This window comes from Anser brachyrhynchus (genome assembly GCF_964034855.1).
Source record: "Anser brachyrhynchus genome assembly, chromosome: 10".
Lineage (NCBI taxonomy): Eukaryota > Metazoa > Chordata > Aves > Anseriformes > Anatidae > Anser > Anser brachyrhynchus.
The window spans coordinates 12,434,868-12,451,442 of NC_137705.1; the positions used below are offsets into that span (position 1 = coordinate 12,434,868).

Consider the following 16,575-nt stretch of genomic DNA (forward strand, 5'->3'; position numbering starts at 1 on the left):
ACAGAAGGGCACAGAGGAATTGGCCAGAGCTACCTCAGCAGTCTCGTACCAAGGAAGAGAGTTCCTTCAACCAGCCTAAAGCAAGGGCCTTGGCCTGGCAGGACAGAGCCAGCTCAGGACAGAGGGAAGGGTGCAGACAGACAGGGTTCTAGCACGAGCCCTGACAAACCAAGACTTCCTGGTCCATTACCTCACCAGTTTGACAAAATTAACAATGCTCACACACACGGCCCAGCAAGACATGGTCTACACCCAGCAGAGCCAACTCCACATAGGATATGTTTATTTTTTTATTATACATTTAATACCGAGAAGACAGCCATTTTGATGGGACTCCTCCTTGCCCCGGTACACAAGACATTCAGAGTCAGACAACGCCGGGAGCCTTGTCATGGTCCACAGCTTCGTTATGTCCATCCAGCAGGTACACGTCCTAGAAACGGACCCAGTACATGCCACTGCGGATACGGTTGTAATCCAAGAGCTGTTCAATGGGACCTGAGTGAGCAGAACAAGTTAATCACTGGAGTTGTAGTTAAAATCACTGTGTGATTTTGCATGACTCTGAAGCAGATGGTGGCAGAGCAGACTGCGCTCACAATCCAGAGCAGCTACGCACAAAAACAGGCAACTTCAGCTCAAACCTAAATCAGGGAAACTGGCAGATGCCATCTCCTGACATAAAAATCCTTACTGGTTTCCTCAGAGTAGGTTCACATACAGGGAGCCACCAAGTCACACAGATTTTGACTAATTCATTCCATCGGGAGATGGTTTCAAAAAACCCTTTCCCCTTTCCACTGCTTCCCTTTGCACTGCTCCACTTTGAAGGCCCAGACGAAACAGCTGCACGGAGATGGGGAATCCACAACACACAGGAAGGAGAAGGCAGCGGAGCGGAGCTGAGCTGCTCAGGCAGGTTTCCCGAGAGGAATTTGTCCTTGGCCAGACAGACATGCCAGAGCAGCACAAGAGAATCGGGCCCCTTCACTTCCCTTACATAAACCACCGTGACCCCAGGGTAAGGACACCTGGCAGATACCTCCGGGCCCACGCCCAGCTGTGGGACTCCCAGTCTTAGTCACAGCTCCACAGCGAGCAGGGGTGGGAGGACAGCCAGCAGCTCACTGCCACTGCGCCTCCATCACCTGCACCTTTGATCTCCTGGCAGACGTGCCTTGGCACACCTCATGTTCAGATGTAGGAGGGTAACAGCAAAGAACCAGAGCGGTTAAGAGGCCAGAACAGACATGTAAGAAGTGCCTGTACCTCGCTTCCGCTCAGCTCTTGACCACCTCTTTTTTTTTGGGCTATCGTGCCTGGTCACTTACCAACTGCTGCAAGCGCAGGGCATTTGTCATAGATGTATTTACTGCAGACCTCCCTCACCATTCTTGCATCAACAGCCTAATGAGTAACAAACAAGCAATTAACAACTTACATTTCTCAAAGCTGGAAGTTACTATTGCCATGACATATCAAGATCATTAAAAACACGCTGTCAGACTCTTGGGAGGTATCTGTACCAACAGTCTAGCCCTTGTCTGCAAGGATGGCTCATGTTCTACACAGCGCGTTCCTCTGAGGGTACAGAAGATGTGGCAGTCCAAAACCTGAAGCCTTCCAAGGGATACAATGGCTGCAGAATTACACAGACTAGATGGTGCAAACAGAATTATACAAACTAGATTACTGCTTCACATCTAGGGAAGCTGTCAGAGGGACTAGTTGTGCTGTTTAACACAGCTGTATGCACTGTTCCTGGTATGGGCTGGACCCAGCCACAGGGACACGATACACCAGCCAGCTATTCTAATGTACTCCTATCAGCGAGACGACTGCCTGGGCTCCAGGCAGCTTGTCTAAGGGACAAGTAAACCTTGCACTGCTGTGGTAAATTAAGGCCGGAAACCAGCAACGCCAAGTGTGCTCAGGACACCCACGCAGAACAAACGGATACCTACAGAAATCCTGGCATCCCATTCCTCCAGAGGGATACGGCGTCCATAGTTTAGGAGATGGCTTCCAATAGTTTCACACACCGGAGTAGTACCTAGATGTTGAAGATATCACGCTGTCAGCAAAGCAGAAACATTTCTCAAATTTTACAGACTGATCATGAGTCAAAGCAGACAGAAGCGACTCTAGCCGTTAACCAGGTTCTAACAAAGTCTCGGTCATCGTTACTATACCAAGCAGCTCCAACAGAAACTAAGCAATACAGACATTCTCCCTGGTCTCCGAAGTGTTACTGCAAAAGCAGACCATCTGGCAGATCTCAAATTCTAAGTTTACCAAGCAGCATGCAAATGATTATTCACTCGCAGCAAGAAAATGACCAGAAGTTTAGAGTCAGACCTAGCCTGGAGCACAACAGGCTGTGATCAGCTACTTTGATAACGTGGGAGAAAGAACAAAGAGCAGGGGAAAGGGAATTTTGCACAGCATTTACTAGTAGTACCATAACACCTAGCAGAGCTCCTGCTTCCCACTAGAGACATCAGTGGTTAACCCTCTGAAAGCTGCACAGTGGTCAATCCATAAACCAGAACATACCATCCAGTTGAGCTACCATGGCATTTCGGAGATAGTTCTTGGCTCTCTTCACCTCTGACTCTGTGGTGCTAGTGCACAGATGCATCCTGCAGAAGAGACGGGATGACCATCAAAGCTGTTAAAGATGTCTGTGTACTCAAACAGGAAAAGCATTCCTCCCTTTCCCAAGCCTCTGCAGAAATAAGCTACTAACACCACTCGTCTTGCAGGCCTGAGATTCATTCCTGGCCACTGCAGAGCAGCTAAGAACTGGGGAAGCAATGAACAGCAGGAGGCAAGAGAAAGAACTCAAGCTCACAGGTGGGGAACGTCAGCCAGCAGTCACGTGCTGAGCTACACTCACAGAGGACTAAACAGCTCTGATGCTGACTCTGGATTGCCCACCAGGCACAGCAGCAAGCTATCTCAGGAGAAGAAAGGCGTGTCAGCTATTCCCAAACACAGCAAGCTGCTATGGAAACTGACGCTGAAAGAATGAGGCAGTTCTAAAGAGCCTGTTTGGACTCCAGCTGCTAAATCCCTTTCTCCCCTGCCAACTGCAACGTCTCTGGGGCAAGGGCTAGCTCCATCTGCTCCATACGCAGCACGGCTCGTCTCGGCTCTGAATCTCAGATGTAGCCCTGAACCACCACTGGGATGTGTGAGCATAAAGCCGGACCAGCAGAAGGCCCCTGAACGCTGGCATGGCTCCAGCAGCACGGCACACATCGGTCACAACACAGCCGTTTGGAAGGCAGGGACTCTGCCGGCTTCCCTCAGACTTAACAGGACAATGGAGCTGCATCTGTTAGGCACCCAGGGGAGCCTCGTCTCTAAGGAATGGTCTCACTTGGATATAAAGAACCAAAGCCTCAGTGTTAATATGTGGAAGCCATGAGCCAAAGACCTGAAGAACCCTAAGGGATCAAACTAGCTCCTCACAAGTCACATCCTGAGGATTACAGAAAGCACTGACAGGATCACTCAACCAGAATGCGAGTTACCGAGACATTCACACAGACACAGCACTCTGAGGACCTAACATGACCTCCACCAGCTCAATCTCCTACAGGAAAACCAGATCTTAAACAGAAATGCTTGCCAAAGTTGTACTTACCACTCGCCCTGAGCACAAAACATCATATCATCTACGGACAGAGGATCAGAAACAAAATGGAAACCGAAGAGGCCAGTATCAGAGTAGGAAGTGTTGAATGTCTGGAAACTGTGGCAGAGTTTATGCTCCACTGCAAGCGCAGCTAGCCTGCTGGACAGATGCTGTAAATAAGGAGATACCATCAGCCGCTTCAATCTGACAGCTTCCTCAGAGCTCACATTCTTTCCAGCTGAGCTGCTTTCACAAAGACCGCAGACATGACGGAGTGTAACGCTTTTCAAAGGAGAGCTTAATTTAGGCCCCTCAGGTGGTCAACAGATGAGGGTAACAGTTGGAAAAGTCACACACAATGGCCTAAGAGTCCATAGAGCAAAATCATTTCCCTTCCCAGCAGCAGATGAGGAGCTGGTATACATAGCAGCGTAGGAGTGGGAGAACATGGCAAGTACAAGGCCTCTCAGCAGGGGTTAGCACAGTTATGCAGACAAAACAAGTTATAGACAAGAACAGATGTAACAGTGGGTTTTAAACAAGTTCCAACTGCTTTACAGTTGCAAGGCATGCTTGCACCATGAGAATACAGACTTCTCTGCCCTGCTTCCATCACCATCCCCACTGACTGGTCAGCTCACAAAGGCAGGAAAAGCTGCTGAGAATTCATCACCTGAATTTCTTCCGAACTTAGCAGAGAAGGCTCAACTCATCTCCCAGCATTGCATCTCAAGAACTGTCCTGGACCAGCCTCGACTATACTCCTGTCCTATTTTCCAGGTTCCTATCACTCCATGGTTGGAAGCTAACCACAACAGCCTCCCACAAAGCACCTTCCCCAGGGTCTCCACAGTATTTCACAGTAAAAGGCTCCAGGCTCTCTCTGTCACATCCCCAGGTCTCTCACCTTGCCACCTCCAAACGTGCGGTCGTAGCACCCGATGATGGCATTAGCCACGTGGAGGACAACGTTGTCCGGATCAGCCCATCCGGGCCCCTCCACAGCAAGAGCAACGTGGGCAACGGGCAGACCATCGTCTCTGGCACGGATCTGTAACGTCACCAAGGAGCAGGGGAGAACTGAATGAGCACTGGTTTGGTCTGCAGGCTGCTGCAATGCCAGGTTGGGAAATTGGAGGGCTTGATATTATCCCAGTGAAAATCATCTGACATCACTGCACACAACCCAGTTGCTCCAATACAAGTTTTACAACAGATGATGTAAGCAATAGCTTCACATTCTTAGCGTGATTTTTGTTTCTATCTAAAACCCAACACGTTGTGACAACAAGCCTAAAGAACAGAACGTGAGGGCACTACTGAGATACTGCATCATCAGCTTCTGAGATAAACGAACAGATTTTTCTCCTCGGAGACACCTATAGCTGGTTTCACATCCATTCAACAGTTTGGCAACATCGGCTTGTTAGGGACCAGAACAACTTTACCTCACTCCCTGTGAAACGACAGCGCGGCAGAACAGGCACAGCATCCTCCTTGTACGCAAAGGGCACCCCGCTGAAGTGTTGCCTAGCTGCATCCACCAGCTCTTTGTGGGAAATACCTGGCAACAATGAGAGAAGTGTACAGTTTTAAACAGCTCCATTAAAAAAAAAAACAAACAACAAACAGGCTTCCCAGCACCACAAGGATCTAGGTCTTACCTCCAGCAGCTGCCAGGACCATACGAGGTGCCTTGAAGTGAGTTTCAACATATGAAGCTAGATCCGCCCGAGTCAGATGCCTAGAAAACACACGGAGAGACCTAATACATCAGCTTCTCAGCGCTGGAGGGACGAGAGGCTTAGTTCGCAGCGCAGAGACAGCAGTGACGTTGATTTTATTTGTTATAGGGTATCAGTACTTTTTAGAAGTATAACTGTACTGCCTGTTTTCAGCTACACTGCCTGGTTTCCCTGTACTCTAATCCCACAGCACAGAGAATGGAAACAGGCGGTCAAAAGGGAAAGTTAAGGACAGAGTTCCAACTGACTAGAGAGTATCAACCTGTGGCCACTGGGCTACCGATACCCAAACAGGTGCATATGCTCAAGGCCACTGCTTTAATGAGCACTCCCAGCTCTTAATCTCTCTAAAGTAAGGGGAAAGGTTCATCCAGGCCCTACCAGCATCAGATCTTGCCTGAAGATGAATTCTACAGAAGAACGTGTGCAGCATTACACATCCACCAGCACCAAGGGAGAAAACACAGTCAGGACAAAATGAGTAGCCCACAGGCACAGACCTCTGTGTACAACACCATTTGTTCCTTGCACACCCCCTGGACTGGTTTCCTTGTGTGGCCAACACTACTGATGAAGCTACATCACCACTGAGAAGCAGAAGTAACGCCAGGACAGGACCCACAAGCTGTGCAGTGCATCCAGTCTATTGCTCACTTGATGTTCTCCGTGGTCCCCTCGACGGTGTGGGCCAGGGGAGTGCCCTGGAAAGCAGTGGCATGAAGGTAATCAAAGGTAACATCCGTCAGGTTGCTGTCGATTTCTTTCATCTCCTGCAGGATGACGCCACGTTCCTTCTCAATCTGAGACTCCTCCAGCGCACAGTTCTGCACAATGTCAGCCAGAAGCTCCACCACTGCAACACATTCACTGCGTTAGCAATCCTGCTGCCTGACTGCTACCCGGTGCAGAAAGGAGAAAAGGCAGGCAGGCAGCAGGGACACACAAAGGGGGGAAAGAAACCATGCTGGGGTGGGGCCACTGTGTAACAGTCAGGAGTACTATCCGTTCCCACAGCATCAGAGAAGGAAAAACATCCCTGTTTTAGCATGAAAACATCTCCAAGTCAGCTTGTCAAGTGCCACTACCAGCACAAAGCAAGTAACAAACACGGAAGCTGTAGCACATCAGAAACAAGGTACTGTTGCAGAAACAAGTTGAGCTCTTGCAGAGGGCTGGTGACAGCTATGGTGTGGTCCTCATCTACAGTGGAATTACACTAGCTCTGACTCAAATCACCACCTCTGGACAGAGCTGATGCAAACAGGAACCTGCACACGGCAGTACAGAGCACAGGCAACACCTGCAAAAGCTGCACTGAGCACTCCTGACACAGTAGTTGTTGCTGACCTTATTTTCTCAGCTCCATAAATCCACACACTACTGAATCCCCACTCCACGCCTCCTCCCTTCTGGCATACAGTGCAGACTGACACAAGAGCTTTGCAAAGCTGGTTTTAGGAACAAGTGAGCTTGAAGCCTTGAGGCACCATTTTTTGGCAGTGCTCTCTGCAACTGCCAACTAGAACCTCAAATTTACTGCTCAGCCACAACCTCACTCCCTGGTCAATTGTTAGAAAGTATGCTGGTGGGGGAGAAACAAGGCTTTATCCTTAACCTCCTTAACTTTGCCACCCTACCTTTGGGCATGTCCTTGGACAAGGCTTTTATGTAATAGGCAGTCTGCTCACGCGAGGTGTACCCATTAAGGTGAGCACCCATGCTCTCCACTTCCTTCTCAAAGGCAGCACAAGAACGCTTCTTTGTGCCCTAAAAGAAAGCAGGAATACACAATTATGAAACGAACAGATTTCCCCAGGGGCAGAACTAAACCAGTAAAAAGAACAATAAAGACCTAAAACAATAAAAGCTGTCATTTGATTCATAAAGCCAAGAGCAAGTACAGAAAGCAAGAGATTTAGAACTTGGTTTGTTTACTCTAGCTAAAGGTAGACTGAAATATATTTTGAAACACCATCTGAAACCCAACAGGGAAGGAGAAGACGTATGCCAAAGTATAACAGTAGCTGAAGATCACATCAGTGCAAACAAACCAAGAACAAGCCAACACCGCAAATAAGAAGCAGGTTTCTAGCTATTCAAATAGAAATATTCTGAGGAAGCCAGAACAGGAGCAGAAAATGACTTCTACAACATAGCTCATCCCTTAAGGAGCAAACCAGATGCTGCAGTTGCCTGCGATGGTGTGGACTGGATTTGAGTCAGCAAGTCCCAGGTTCAGATGCCTTTTGTCCTAGGCCTGTCCAGCAGACACTTTATTAGCAAAGTAAGAGGTGTAGTCTCCAAACTTTGCTGATCCACTAACAAAGCCAAAGATGAATAAACGGCTATAATGAAACGCTGCTTTCAGCTCTGCCTGCTATCCTAAAGAAACGTGCTTTGTAATCTTATGAGCGTGCCAGGTAGCAGCTGGGATAGTAAGGAACCACAGCATCAGAGGTTCAGTCTTACCTGTTACTCACAAGTTTTTTCCTTTATGGTGGGAAATACCAGCTAGTAAATAAGAGCTGCTTTAGTTCATGTATGTTCAGAAGTTGCTGCATATTCAAACGAAGAACACCATATAGAGTAGAAGTCCTTTTACGTTTATCTTTATACTATGTGCAAAGTCTCTGGGATTCATATGAACAGATTTACAGTCCCTTTTAACACCTAGAGCCCCCAAAAGCAAGAGCTTAACGTGTCAGCAAACATCTAGAACACTGCCTCCACGAAGTCCTATGCCAGACCTAGCACACTGCCTTAAACTTACCTTAAATGCCAGATGTTCCACGAAGTAACCGGCCCCATTGTTCTTCTCATTTTCATAGCGGCTCCCCGCCCCGATCCACACGCCCACCTAACAGCAAAGGCATCAAGCACACATATTAGAAAAGAACACAAACTACATGTTCAAGCCTCACACCATGAATATAACAGAGAAAAAAGAAGTCCACTCCACTACTAGCACTGAAAAAAACAACAACCACCAGCAAGTGTTTCCAGCACGCATTTAGTCTTTTTACCTAGCAGCTTAACAAAAGCATTTGAAACTTTTGCTAAAGATACAACTATTTCTGGTTGGTCACTGGTCGCATACGAGACTATCTTCATGTAAAAACTGTACAGCTGAGGAAACTGGTAGAGCATGAAAGCTTGACTATAGACTTGCACAAAGCCTGGCCAGGCTTTCTACTGCTATATCACTCTGACCAATTAACAAAGAGAATTGGGATGGTCTCTGTCAGAAACTTCAGTTCAAATGCTTGCTTGTCACTTCTGGAAAATCAGGAACATATTAGATAACGATGATTGTTTCAAGCAAGTCCTTCACCTATGTTAACCTTACCGTACACGTTGGCTGGCTAGACTCTTCTGAAGCCACACGGAGGCCATTGTCCAGAGTGGTGACTTGTGTCTCGGGAATATTCTGGAGTGTCTGCGCGTAGGTGGCGGCACCTCGGTTCCTCGTCAAGGTCAGTAAGGGTGCCTAGAGGAAAGGCAGCCGTCACTCACAAACACCAACTCCCCTCTTAAAGCAAACCTCCGGGACGCAGACTACAAGTGAGCAGCCTCTCCTAGGCCCACGAGTGGTTAAAGCCGGGTGCGAGGAGCTGCCCCGCGCCCACACCGGGCGCTGCCGCCTCACCCCGAGCCCTCACTCCGAGCCCTCACCCCCCGCTAACCGCCGGGCCCCGCCGCGTCCCCGTGACCTTCCCCGGCCGGGAGACGCGCTGCGCCCCGCGCCCCCACCGCACCGCACCGCCGGGCCGTGCCGGGCCGTGCCGAGCCGTGCCGTGCCGTGCCGAGCCTCCCGGCCCCGCTCCCAGCCGCCGCACCCCCGCCGGCCGCGGCCACCCACGCTGTGAGGGCGGCGCACCAGGGCCCGCCCGGCCGCCCGGCACAGGGAGGACGCCGCCATCTTGTCCCTGCCGCCGCCGACCGGGCTGCAGCGCGCCTGCGCGGCGGAGGGGGGGCGGCCGGTGCGCGTGCGCGCTGCGCCTGGGCGAGCCTGGCTGGCCCCCTGAGCATGCGCACGGGGTGTACGGCGCCCCCTGGTGGTGGGTGAGACAAAATGGCGGCGCCCTCTGGTGGTGGGGCAGACAAAATGGCGGCGCCCTCTGGTGGTGGGGCAGACAAAATGGCGGCGCCCCCTGGTGGTGGGGCAGACAAAATGGCGTCGCCCTCTGGTGGTGGGGCAGACAAAATGGCGGCGCCCTCTGGTGGTAGGGGAGACAAAATGGCGGCGGGGCCGGGCTGGGGGAGCCCCAGGGTGGAAGGAGCAGCCCTGGGAAACCCTGTCCTGTCCTGTCCCCACCCGCCCTTCACACAGAGACGAGGTAGCGCTGGCTGTGACTCTTTTATTGAGCAAAACTTTGCCAAAACGGGGCTGTGAGCCCACTGACAGCCCGCTGATAGCCTGCCGCCCCCGTCGGCTGGGGGCTGTGTGGTGCCCCCCATGACGGGACCAGCCCCCAGGACAGGACAGGCCGTGCCGCTGTCCCCTTGCTGTCATGGCCCCTGGGTCCCAGCACCCGGAGGGGCTGGCAGTGGGATGGGGGCTCCAGGCCCTGGTGCAGGTGAGCGGCGAAGCCTCCCCAGCAGCGTGGCCGTGCTCCTCCGGGAGACATCTCCGCTCACAGGGCTACATTTTGGTGCTGAGGTGCGCCTGTGGGGACGGAGAGGAAGAAAGGGGACGGCTGGGCTGCCCTTCTCCATGGCGGTGGTGGGGAGAGCCGGGACAGGTCCTCACCGGGGCTGTGTGCTGCTCCCCAGAGATGTGGAGCACGGCATCGTGCACCGAGGGGAAGAAGCATTGCTTGGTGATGGTCGAGCTGAAGAAGTTGCCCCGCTCCAGCTGGGCGAGGACAGATGCTGTGCAGGAGGAGAAGCACCCAAAGTTATGGCAGCCAGCTGAGCTCTCCAGTCCCCACCTGAACATGCCTCCCTCCCCCTGTGCTGTGAGGGACACGGGGGGCTGCAGAGCTCAGGCTGCATCCTCAGGACAACCTGCAGCCTGGCACAGTGGCACCCCCCGGTGTGGCTCTGCAGTTGCTGGCTCCTGGGGGAAGCCTGGGGATGAGGACACCACCGAGGGGAGAGAAGCCCTGTGGCCAGCAGCTGTGTCCTAAAAGAGTGGCTGTGCCCAGCAGGGTATGACAGCTCTGCAATGTCTCCTCACCTGGGCAGCTGGCAACAAAAACGTCCACTTCTATTTCACGGAAATCCCTGAAGATCTGCAAGTGGCAGAAAACATGTCAGGAGAAAGGGACGGGGCGGCTGCCATCCAGCTGCCCTGCACCAGCGCTAGGGACGCCCTGGCCCCTTACATTCTTCACGATCTTGATGGAGACGGTGTCCACGAAATTGAGGGAGCTGAAGTCCAGGATGACAGCATGGAAGTCGGGCTGGGGCAGCCCCAGGGAGCGCAGGGTGGGCTCAGCAGGCGCGCTGCTCTCCTCCCCGCTCAGCTCGATCACCGCAACACCCGGCCCGTTGCACTCAGCCTCTGTGGCCTGCAGGGAGGGAGGGAGACGTGGCTTCACCATGCGGGTGCTGGTTGCCCCCTGGGCCAGGCTGGCAGGGTGGTGTCCCCCACAGGACCCCAGGTTTGTCCTGCCCTATAGAGCAGTAGGGTTTGGGCAGGCTCTGGCTGCATTAGGGCAGCTGGTGGCCCCTGGAGCGAGCACCTTGCTCACACCCATGCCCCACTTCTGGGCTCTTCCTGGGTCTGCTGTCATCTCAGGGTCTCTCCCTAATGACTCTCTCTGGAATTTGCCTCATTAGCCTGCTGGCCTAAGTCAGCCTTTGCTCTCACACTTAATTCTGATGATTAACTTGCCACAGACTGCTAATGACTCACTGGGCTCCACTACTTAATCATTAATGACTGTAGCCTCCCCTGCCAACCTTGGAAGTGACGCTGGTGGTGCAGACCTGTGCCAGTGCCTCTCCCTGCTCAGTGGCCATAGACCAAACCCGGAGCCCCAAGTACGGGCAGGAGGGCTGGGGCTGGGCAGCTTGGCGGTGTGGGTGTGCACCGGAGGAGTGTGCTGGGGGAGGCAGGGAAGGCCCCATTTATTTTTTTTCAGGGAAGCACCTTTTTCCTCTTTGCCTTCTCCTTCTCTGCTTTCTTCTGCTGTTTCTTCAGTTTCCTGAGCACCTTCTTCTTCTTCGCGATCAGGCGATCCACGTTGATGCCACTCTGCGAAACCATACAGCACCATGGCCCCAGTGCTGGCCCGAGGGGCAGAGCCCAAGGGGCTGGGGGAGCACCAGGGGGGCTCTGCCCTTCTCTCCCCCCAGAGCAGTGCTGGGGCCCCAGCCATGGCAGTGCAAGAGGGACCCCGCACTGCTGCCAAACTGTCCCTGACGCCCAGGGCTACATCCCCGTGGCAGGGCTGCAGGGATATTGGGGTTGTGCCCAGGGAGCAGGCTGCTTCTCCTACCTTCTTCTTCAGCGCCTCGGCGTACATCTCCACGTTGGCAAAATAGAGTGTGGAGGAGGAGCGGAAGATCTTCACGCCAGGGATCTCCTGTGCCTGAGGACGGATGGGGAGCACGTGCTACCCTGGGGACGGAGATGTGCCCCTTCTCGCCCTCCCTCAAAGTGCCCCCCAATCTTCGGTGCAGCACAAAGCCCTCAGGAGTGCTCCAAACCACCCCTGCCTCTCCCACCACCACCCTGGCACCTCGGCACTATTACCTTCTGGTATTCAGCCACATCCTTGTAGACTTCGGTGTCGGCAACGCGTCCCAGAAGGGAGTAGTGAGGGCTGCGGGGAGCAGAGCAACAAGCCATTACTGCGGGCTTCCCCTGCCCTCGGGAAGCAGCACCAGGTCCCCAACACTGCCTCCCCTCACCACGTCCCCCCGGCACCCAGCCCGGGGTTACTCACAGCTGGGTCCGGAAGATGACGGTGAGCAGCGCGAAGGCCACCGAGGCCCCCAGGCCAATGTCCAGGTTCAGCAAGAGGGTGGCCACAAACGTCACGATCCAGATCATCTGCAGAGGGGACAGTCAGCCACGGCACGGTCACCCCATGGCACCACGGTGTGGAGGAGAGCAAAGAGCAATAGCAAAGCCCCAGGGCCAGTTGGTGCCCTACCAGGTCCACGCGGTTGGACTTCCAGAGCGTGCGGAAGTCTGTGAACTGCTTGAACATGCCCTTGAGGTTGACGATGATGATGGCAGCCAAGATAGCCTAGGAGAGAAGGCTGCAGCTGTGAGGATGCTGAAGGCACCTCTGAGGGGCACTTTGCTGTGGCCCACACCCAGGGCTGCCCCCGGCTGCATCCCACCCCGGGACAGGCAGGGGGCTGGGATGGGGCACGGAGGCCGTGGGACCAGCCGCACCTTGGGGAGGTCCCGGAAGAGCTCTCCAATCTTCAGGATGGTCACCAGGATGACCAGGGATGAGAGGACACCAGCCACCTGGGGGGAGAGCCGGAGGTGAGGGTTGGGAGGGATTTTGGAGAGCAGAGGGAGGCCGTGCCGCCCTCACCCACCTGGCTGTTGCCCCCCGTGCTCTCCTGCACCAGGCTCCGTGACATGGAGCAGCTGATGGCGAAGCACTGGAAGAAGCCCCCCAGGAAGTTGGAGAGGCCCAGAGCGATCAGCTCCTGCAAGGACAGAGCAGCAGTCAGGGAAGCGCTGCGCATCCCGGGGCTGCAAGCCGTGAGCCCCCCCACGGGGAAGTTTCCGCACGTATCGGAGCATCACCTGGTTGCTGTCCACTTTGTAGCCATGCTTCAGGGCAAAAATCTTACCCAGGGAGATGCAGATGGCGTAACCCACTATGGCGATGGCGAAAGCGTTGCCCACCACCTGCCCAAAGTAGGTGGTCTTAGGGACCACAGGAGGCTTCAACCTACGGCCAAGGCAGGGAGATGGAGCTCAGGAGGGGGTCCCGTGGGCAGCGCGGTGCCCCGGCATGGCCGGCCTCGCTGCCCGGCCCCGCTCACCCGCTGGGGATGTCGCCCACCACGGAGATGCCGAACTTGGATTTCAGGTCGACGCCGTAGGAGATGCCGGTGGAGATGATGATCTGTCGGGGTGGTGGGGTGAGGCAGGGTATCCCTGCACGGGGACCATGGTGCAGGAGAAGGAGGGGACGCATGCCCTGGAACCCCCTCACCAGGGTACCCTGTCCCACCCCCACCAACCCTGCAAGGGACAGGGCCACCCGTGGGTGATGGCACCAGCCCCGGGCCACATCTGCGTCCCCACGGGGAGCTGGGACAGCTGTAGGTACCGTGATGAGCTCGATGGGGATGGGCATGGGGAGCTTGGAGGCGAACTTGTGGTTGAGCTCCTTCACGATGAAGATGGCCACCATGGCGATGATGGCTGTCACCAGGGTGCCCACGTTGGTCTGCGGCAGCTTCCGGCAGATCTCGATGAAGGTCTGGAAGATGCAGGAGGGAACAGGCTCAGGAGCAAAAGCAGACTCCTCGCTGGTAGTTTTTTTTGGGGGGGTTTCCATGAGGCCAACAGGTAAGCATGCGCCCCAGCTGCACCACGGGGGTCCCGGGGTGGCAGTGAGGCCCTTGCTCACCTTGAACAGAGAGAGTGGCCCCGAGTACTCGCCCACGGAGACCCCAAAAACGTTCTTGAGCTGGGAGATGAGGACGTGCACAGAGGCGGCGGTGGTGTAGCCGCGCACCAGCGGGTCCGAGAGGTAGGTAACCACGAAGCCGAACTGCAGGAGCCCCAGGGCCACCTGGAAGGAGAGGTGACAGGAGGAGCTCCCACAGCGCGTGGCCACGGGGAACCAATGCCCCTCGGTCCCTGCCAGGCTGGGCTGGCACCAGCCCCTTACCTGGAAGACGCCCGACAGGATGGTGATCGTGGCCACCAGCTGCACCCTCTCTGCGTCCCGCTTCACCTCATCAACTATCGTGGTGTTGCTGCCGTTGACAGATATAAAGAATTTCTCGCTGGGCAGCAGGGATTCTGTCACGCTGCCGATCATGACGGAGATGACAGCAAAGGGGCCTGGGGACGTGCAGGGTGCAGGCACGGAGCCCGAGGTCAGCACCGGCACCCAGGCAGCACCTCCCCGAGGCACACAGGCACCCGAACGCCTGGGCTGGGTTCAGTATGCCTGTGGTGCTTTGGCTCTGGTTCAGCCAAATGCCTTCCCCATGGGGCAAAGTAAAGGCAGAAGAAAGTCCCCCCCCCGATCCCCCAACTGGCGTGGCAATGCTGTGGTGCAGATGAAGGCTCTCCCCCCTCATCCTCCCTCCCCTCCATCCCCGTGGGAGCACACCGTCCCTCGGCTCACCCACGGAGTTGTGCCTGGATGTCCCGAAGAAGAAGTAGAGGAAGACGGGGTAGAAGGAGGAATAGAGGCCGGTGACGGGTGGCAGCCCGGCCAGCAGCGCGTAGGCGAGCCCTGGGCACAGCAGAGCGGGGAGAAACATCGTGGATGGGTGAGCACCAGCCCCCCCGGCTGTGGGGGGAGCCCTGGGCAGGGCACGGTCTGGGGACGCCTCACTCACCCTGGGGCAGGTGCATGATGCCCACGCTGAAGCCCGAGGTGATGTCCCCCAGCAGCCAGTCCTTCACCGGGTACCGGGGCAGCCAGCGCAGGACGGGCAAGAAGCGGAAGAGCAGGGACTTGGCGGTGGAGGCTGAGCATCTGCCGGGGGAAGGAGCAGGAGCTGAGCACCAGCGTGGGGGCACCAGCGCTGCCAGGGAGCGGAGGGACCCAGGGATGCGGCCCCGCGGGGAGCACCCAGCTCCATCCACCCCAGCCCTACCTCGCCTTCCGGAGACAGCCGCGCACCGAGGTCTTGCTGGGAGGTTTCCGCTGCGCCAGCTCCTCCAGCTCGGCCTCGCTCAGCACCTCGCCGCGGGGCACCCCGGGCCGGTGGCTCAGCACCATCTCCGTGGCCATGGCCCCTGGCCCCCCACGCTGCGGGCAGACGAGCAAGGGCTCAGCCGCGCCTGGGGAGCCGGGGCAAGGAGCAGGGAGGGCTCCAAGGTCACAGAAAGCAGCGCTAACGGGAATGGTGCCGCTGCACGAAGGCGGCGCTGGATGGCACTGGGGCGGTGGCACCCCATCTGTCACCCTGGGGTGCAGCGGGGTGTCCCCCTCTGCCCACCTGCACAGGACCCCCCTCAGCACCGCCTGCCCTCCTCCTCCATCCAGCCCAGAGCCCGTACGTACTGCGGCACGGCCAGGGCAGCGCTGCTGCGGAGCAGAGCCCTGGCCAGCCCCCCAGCCTCGTCCGCAGACTTTGTCCCTTTACACATGAGGGGAGCAGGAATTTCAACCCTTGGCAAGCGTCACGGGCTCGCCGGTGCCCCAGCCCCCTGTGCTGCAGAGCGGGGGCTGAGCCGGGGGGCACGGGGTTGCGGGGCAGGGACGGGGGAATCTGCACGGCAGGACAGAGGTGTCTCCATGCACACCCGCAGCTCAGCCCTGCTCGGGGCTCGTGCTGAGGTGCCTCCATCCCAAGGATGCTTGCCCGCTCGCGGCTGGACACACGAGCCACTCGTGGGGGGCCCAGGGCTGTGCCAGCCCCAGTCCCCGCATCGCCCCCGGCCCTCCTACCTGCTGTGCCCACGCCAGTCGGGTGCCACCAGCCGGGCGCACGCTCTGCTCCCTCCTATTAATACCTTCCTGTGATCTTTGAGACACCGCTCCCTCCCTAATGCCCTCCTCCTGCCCTGCCAAGGAATTGCCAGCTTCCTGGGAAGCCGTCACCCTCCCGTGTCCGCGGAGCTCCCATGGGTGCTCCTGCAGCCCCAGCACATCCCAGAGCAGAAGCTGCGGCCAGGCGCAGGGGTACCTCTGGCTGCATCACCCCGAGTGTTTTGTGCACGCTGCAGCCCCCGTTTACCTGCGGGGGACGGGCGTGCTGTGCCCTGTGGACTGCCCCGCTCCCCCCAGCGTGAGCAGAGCCGGCCGTTATCTTGTTCCAAAGTTCCCTGGCGGGCACCTGAGTACCGCTGAACCCTTTCACACCTCCCTGCTCTCTGCCACCACCTCCTATTGCCGTTATTCAGGAATATTTCTGAGCCACGCCTGGCCCGGATTCACCGTGACGCAGCAGTGGGAACGCAGGCACCTGTGGGCTGGGCTGGCCGGGCCCCGCTGCATACCGGGGGGTCCCGGTGTGCCTCGGTGGTGGGACGGTGCTCAGCACCCAGAGGGGCTGGTGCGTGACACGAGGTGACAT

General features: G+C 56.1%; 2 protein-coding genes across 8 annotated transcripts; both read right to left on the bottom strand.

The window, feature by feature from the left end:
- Positions 1-266: 266 nt before the first annotated feature.
- On the bottom strand, positions 267-9,402 carry UQCRC1 (ubiquinol-cytochrome c reductase core protein 1). Of its 2 annotated transcripts, none has more exons than XM_080606139.1 (13): positions 9,248-9,402; positions 8,735-8,875; positions 8,159-8,245; positions 7,026-7,155; positions 6,043-6,241; positions 5,308-5,387; positions 5,092-5,207; positions 4,551-4,694; positions 3,653-3,813; positions 2,557-2,642; positions 1,965-2,053; positions 1,332-1,407; positions 267-498 (listed from the first exon to the last, which is right to left on the bottom strand). In XM_080606139.1, the coding sequence occupies exons 1-13, from the start codon at positions 9,305-9,307 to the stop codon at positions 434-436; spliced, it is 1,434 nt and encodes a 477-aa protein (XP_080462265.1). In that variant the 5' UTR covers positions 9,308-9,402; the 3' UTR covers positions 267-433. The 2 variants fall into 2 exon arrangements, with proteins under 2 accessions (XP_080462265.1, XP_080462266.1); XM_080606140.1 differs by having other exon boundaries at positions 9,266-9,381.
- A 330-nt stretch (positions 9,403-9,732) lies between these two features.
- On the bottom strand, positions 9,733-16,093 carry SLC26A6 (solute carrier family 26 member 6). Of its 6 annotated transcripts, none has more exons than XM_080606133.1 (19): positions 15,561-16,093; positions 15,151-15,305; positions 14,890-15,029; positions 14,673-14,783; positions 14,208-14,295; positions 13,944-14,108; positions 13,641-13,793; positions 13,351-13,433; positions 13,109-13,256; positions 12,895-13,008; positions 12,743-12,820; positions 12,495-12,590; positions 12,285-12,391; positions 12,092-12,161; positions 11,835-11,927; positions 11,486-11,590; positions 10,716-10,901; positions 10,568-10,622; positions 9,733-10,260 (listed from the first exon to the last, which is right to left on the bottom strand). In XM_080606133.1, the coding sequence occupies exons 1-19, from the start codon at positions 15,844-15,846 to the stop codon at positions 10,031-10,033; spliced, it is 2,463 nt and encodes an 820-aa protein (XP_080462259.1). In that variant the 5' UTR covers positions 15,847-16,093; the 3' UTR covers positions 9,733-10,030. The 6 variants fall into 6 exon arrangements, with proteins under 6 accessions (XP_080462259.1, XP_080462257.1, XP_080462261.1 ...); XM_080606131.1 differs by having other exon boundaries at positions 14,208-14,383; positions 15,496-16,093; XM_080606135.1 differs by having other exon boundaries at positions 14,208-14,383; positions 15,561-15,631.
- Positions 16,094-16,575: the final 482 nt, after the last annotated feature.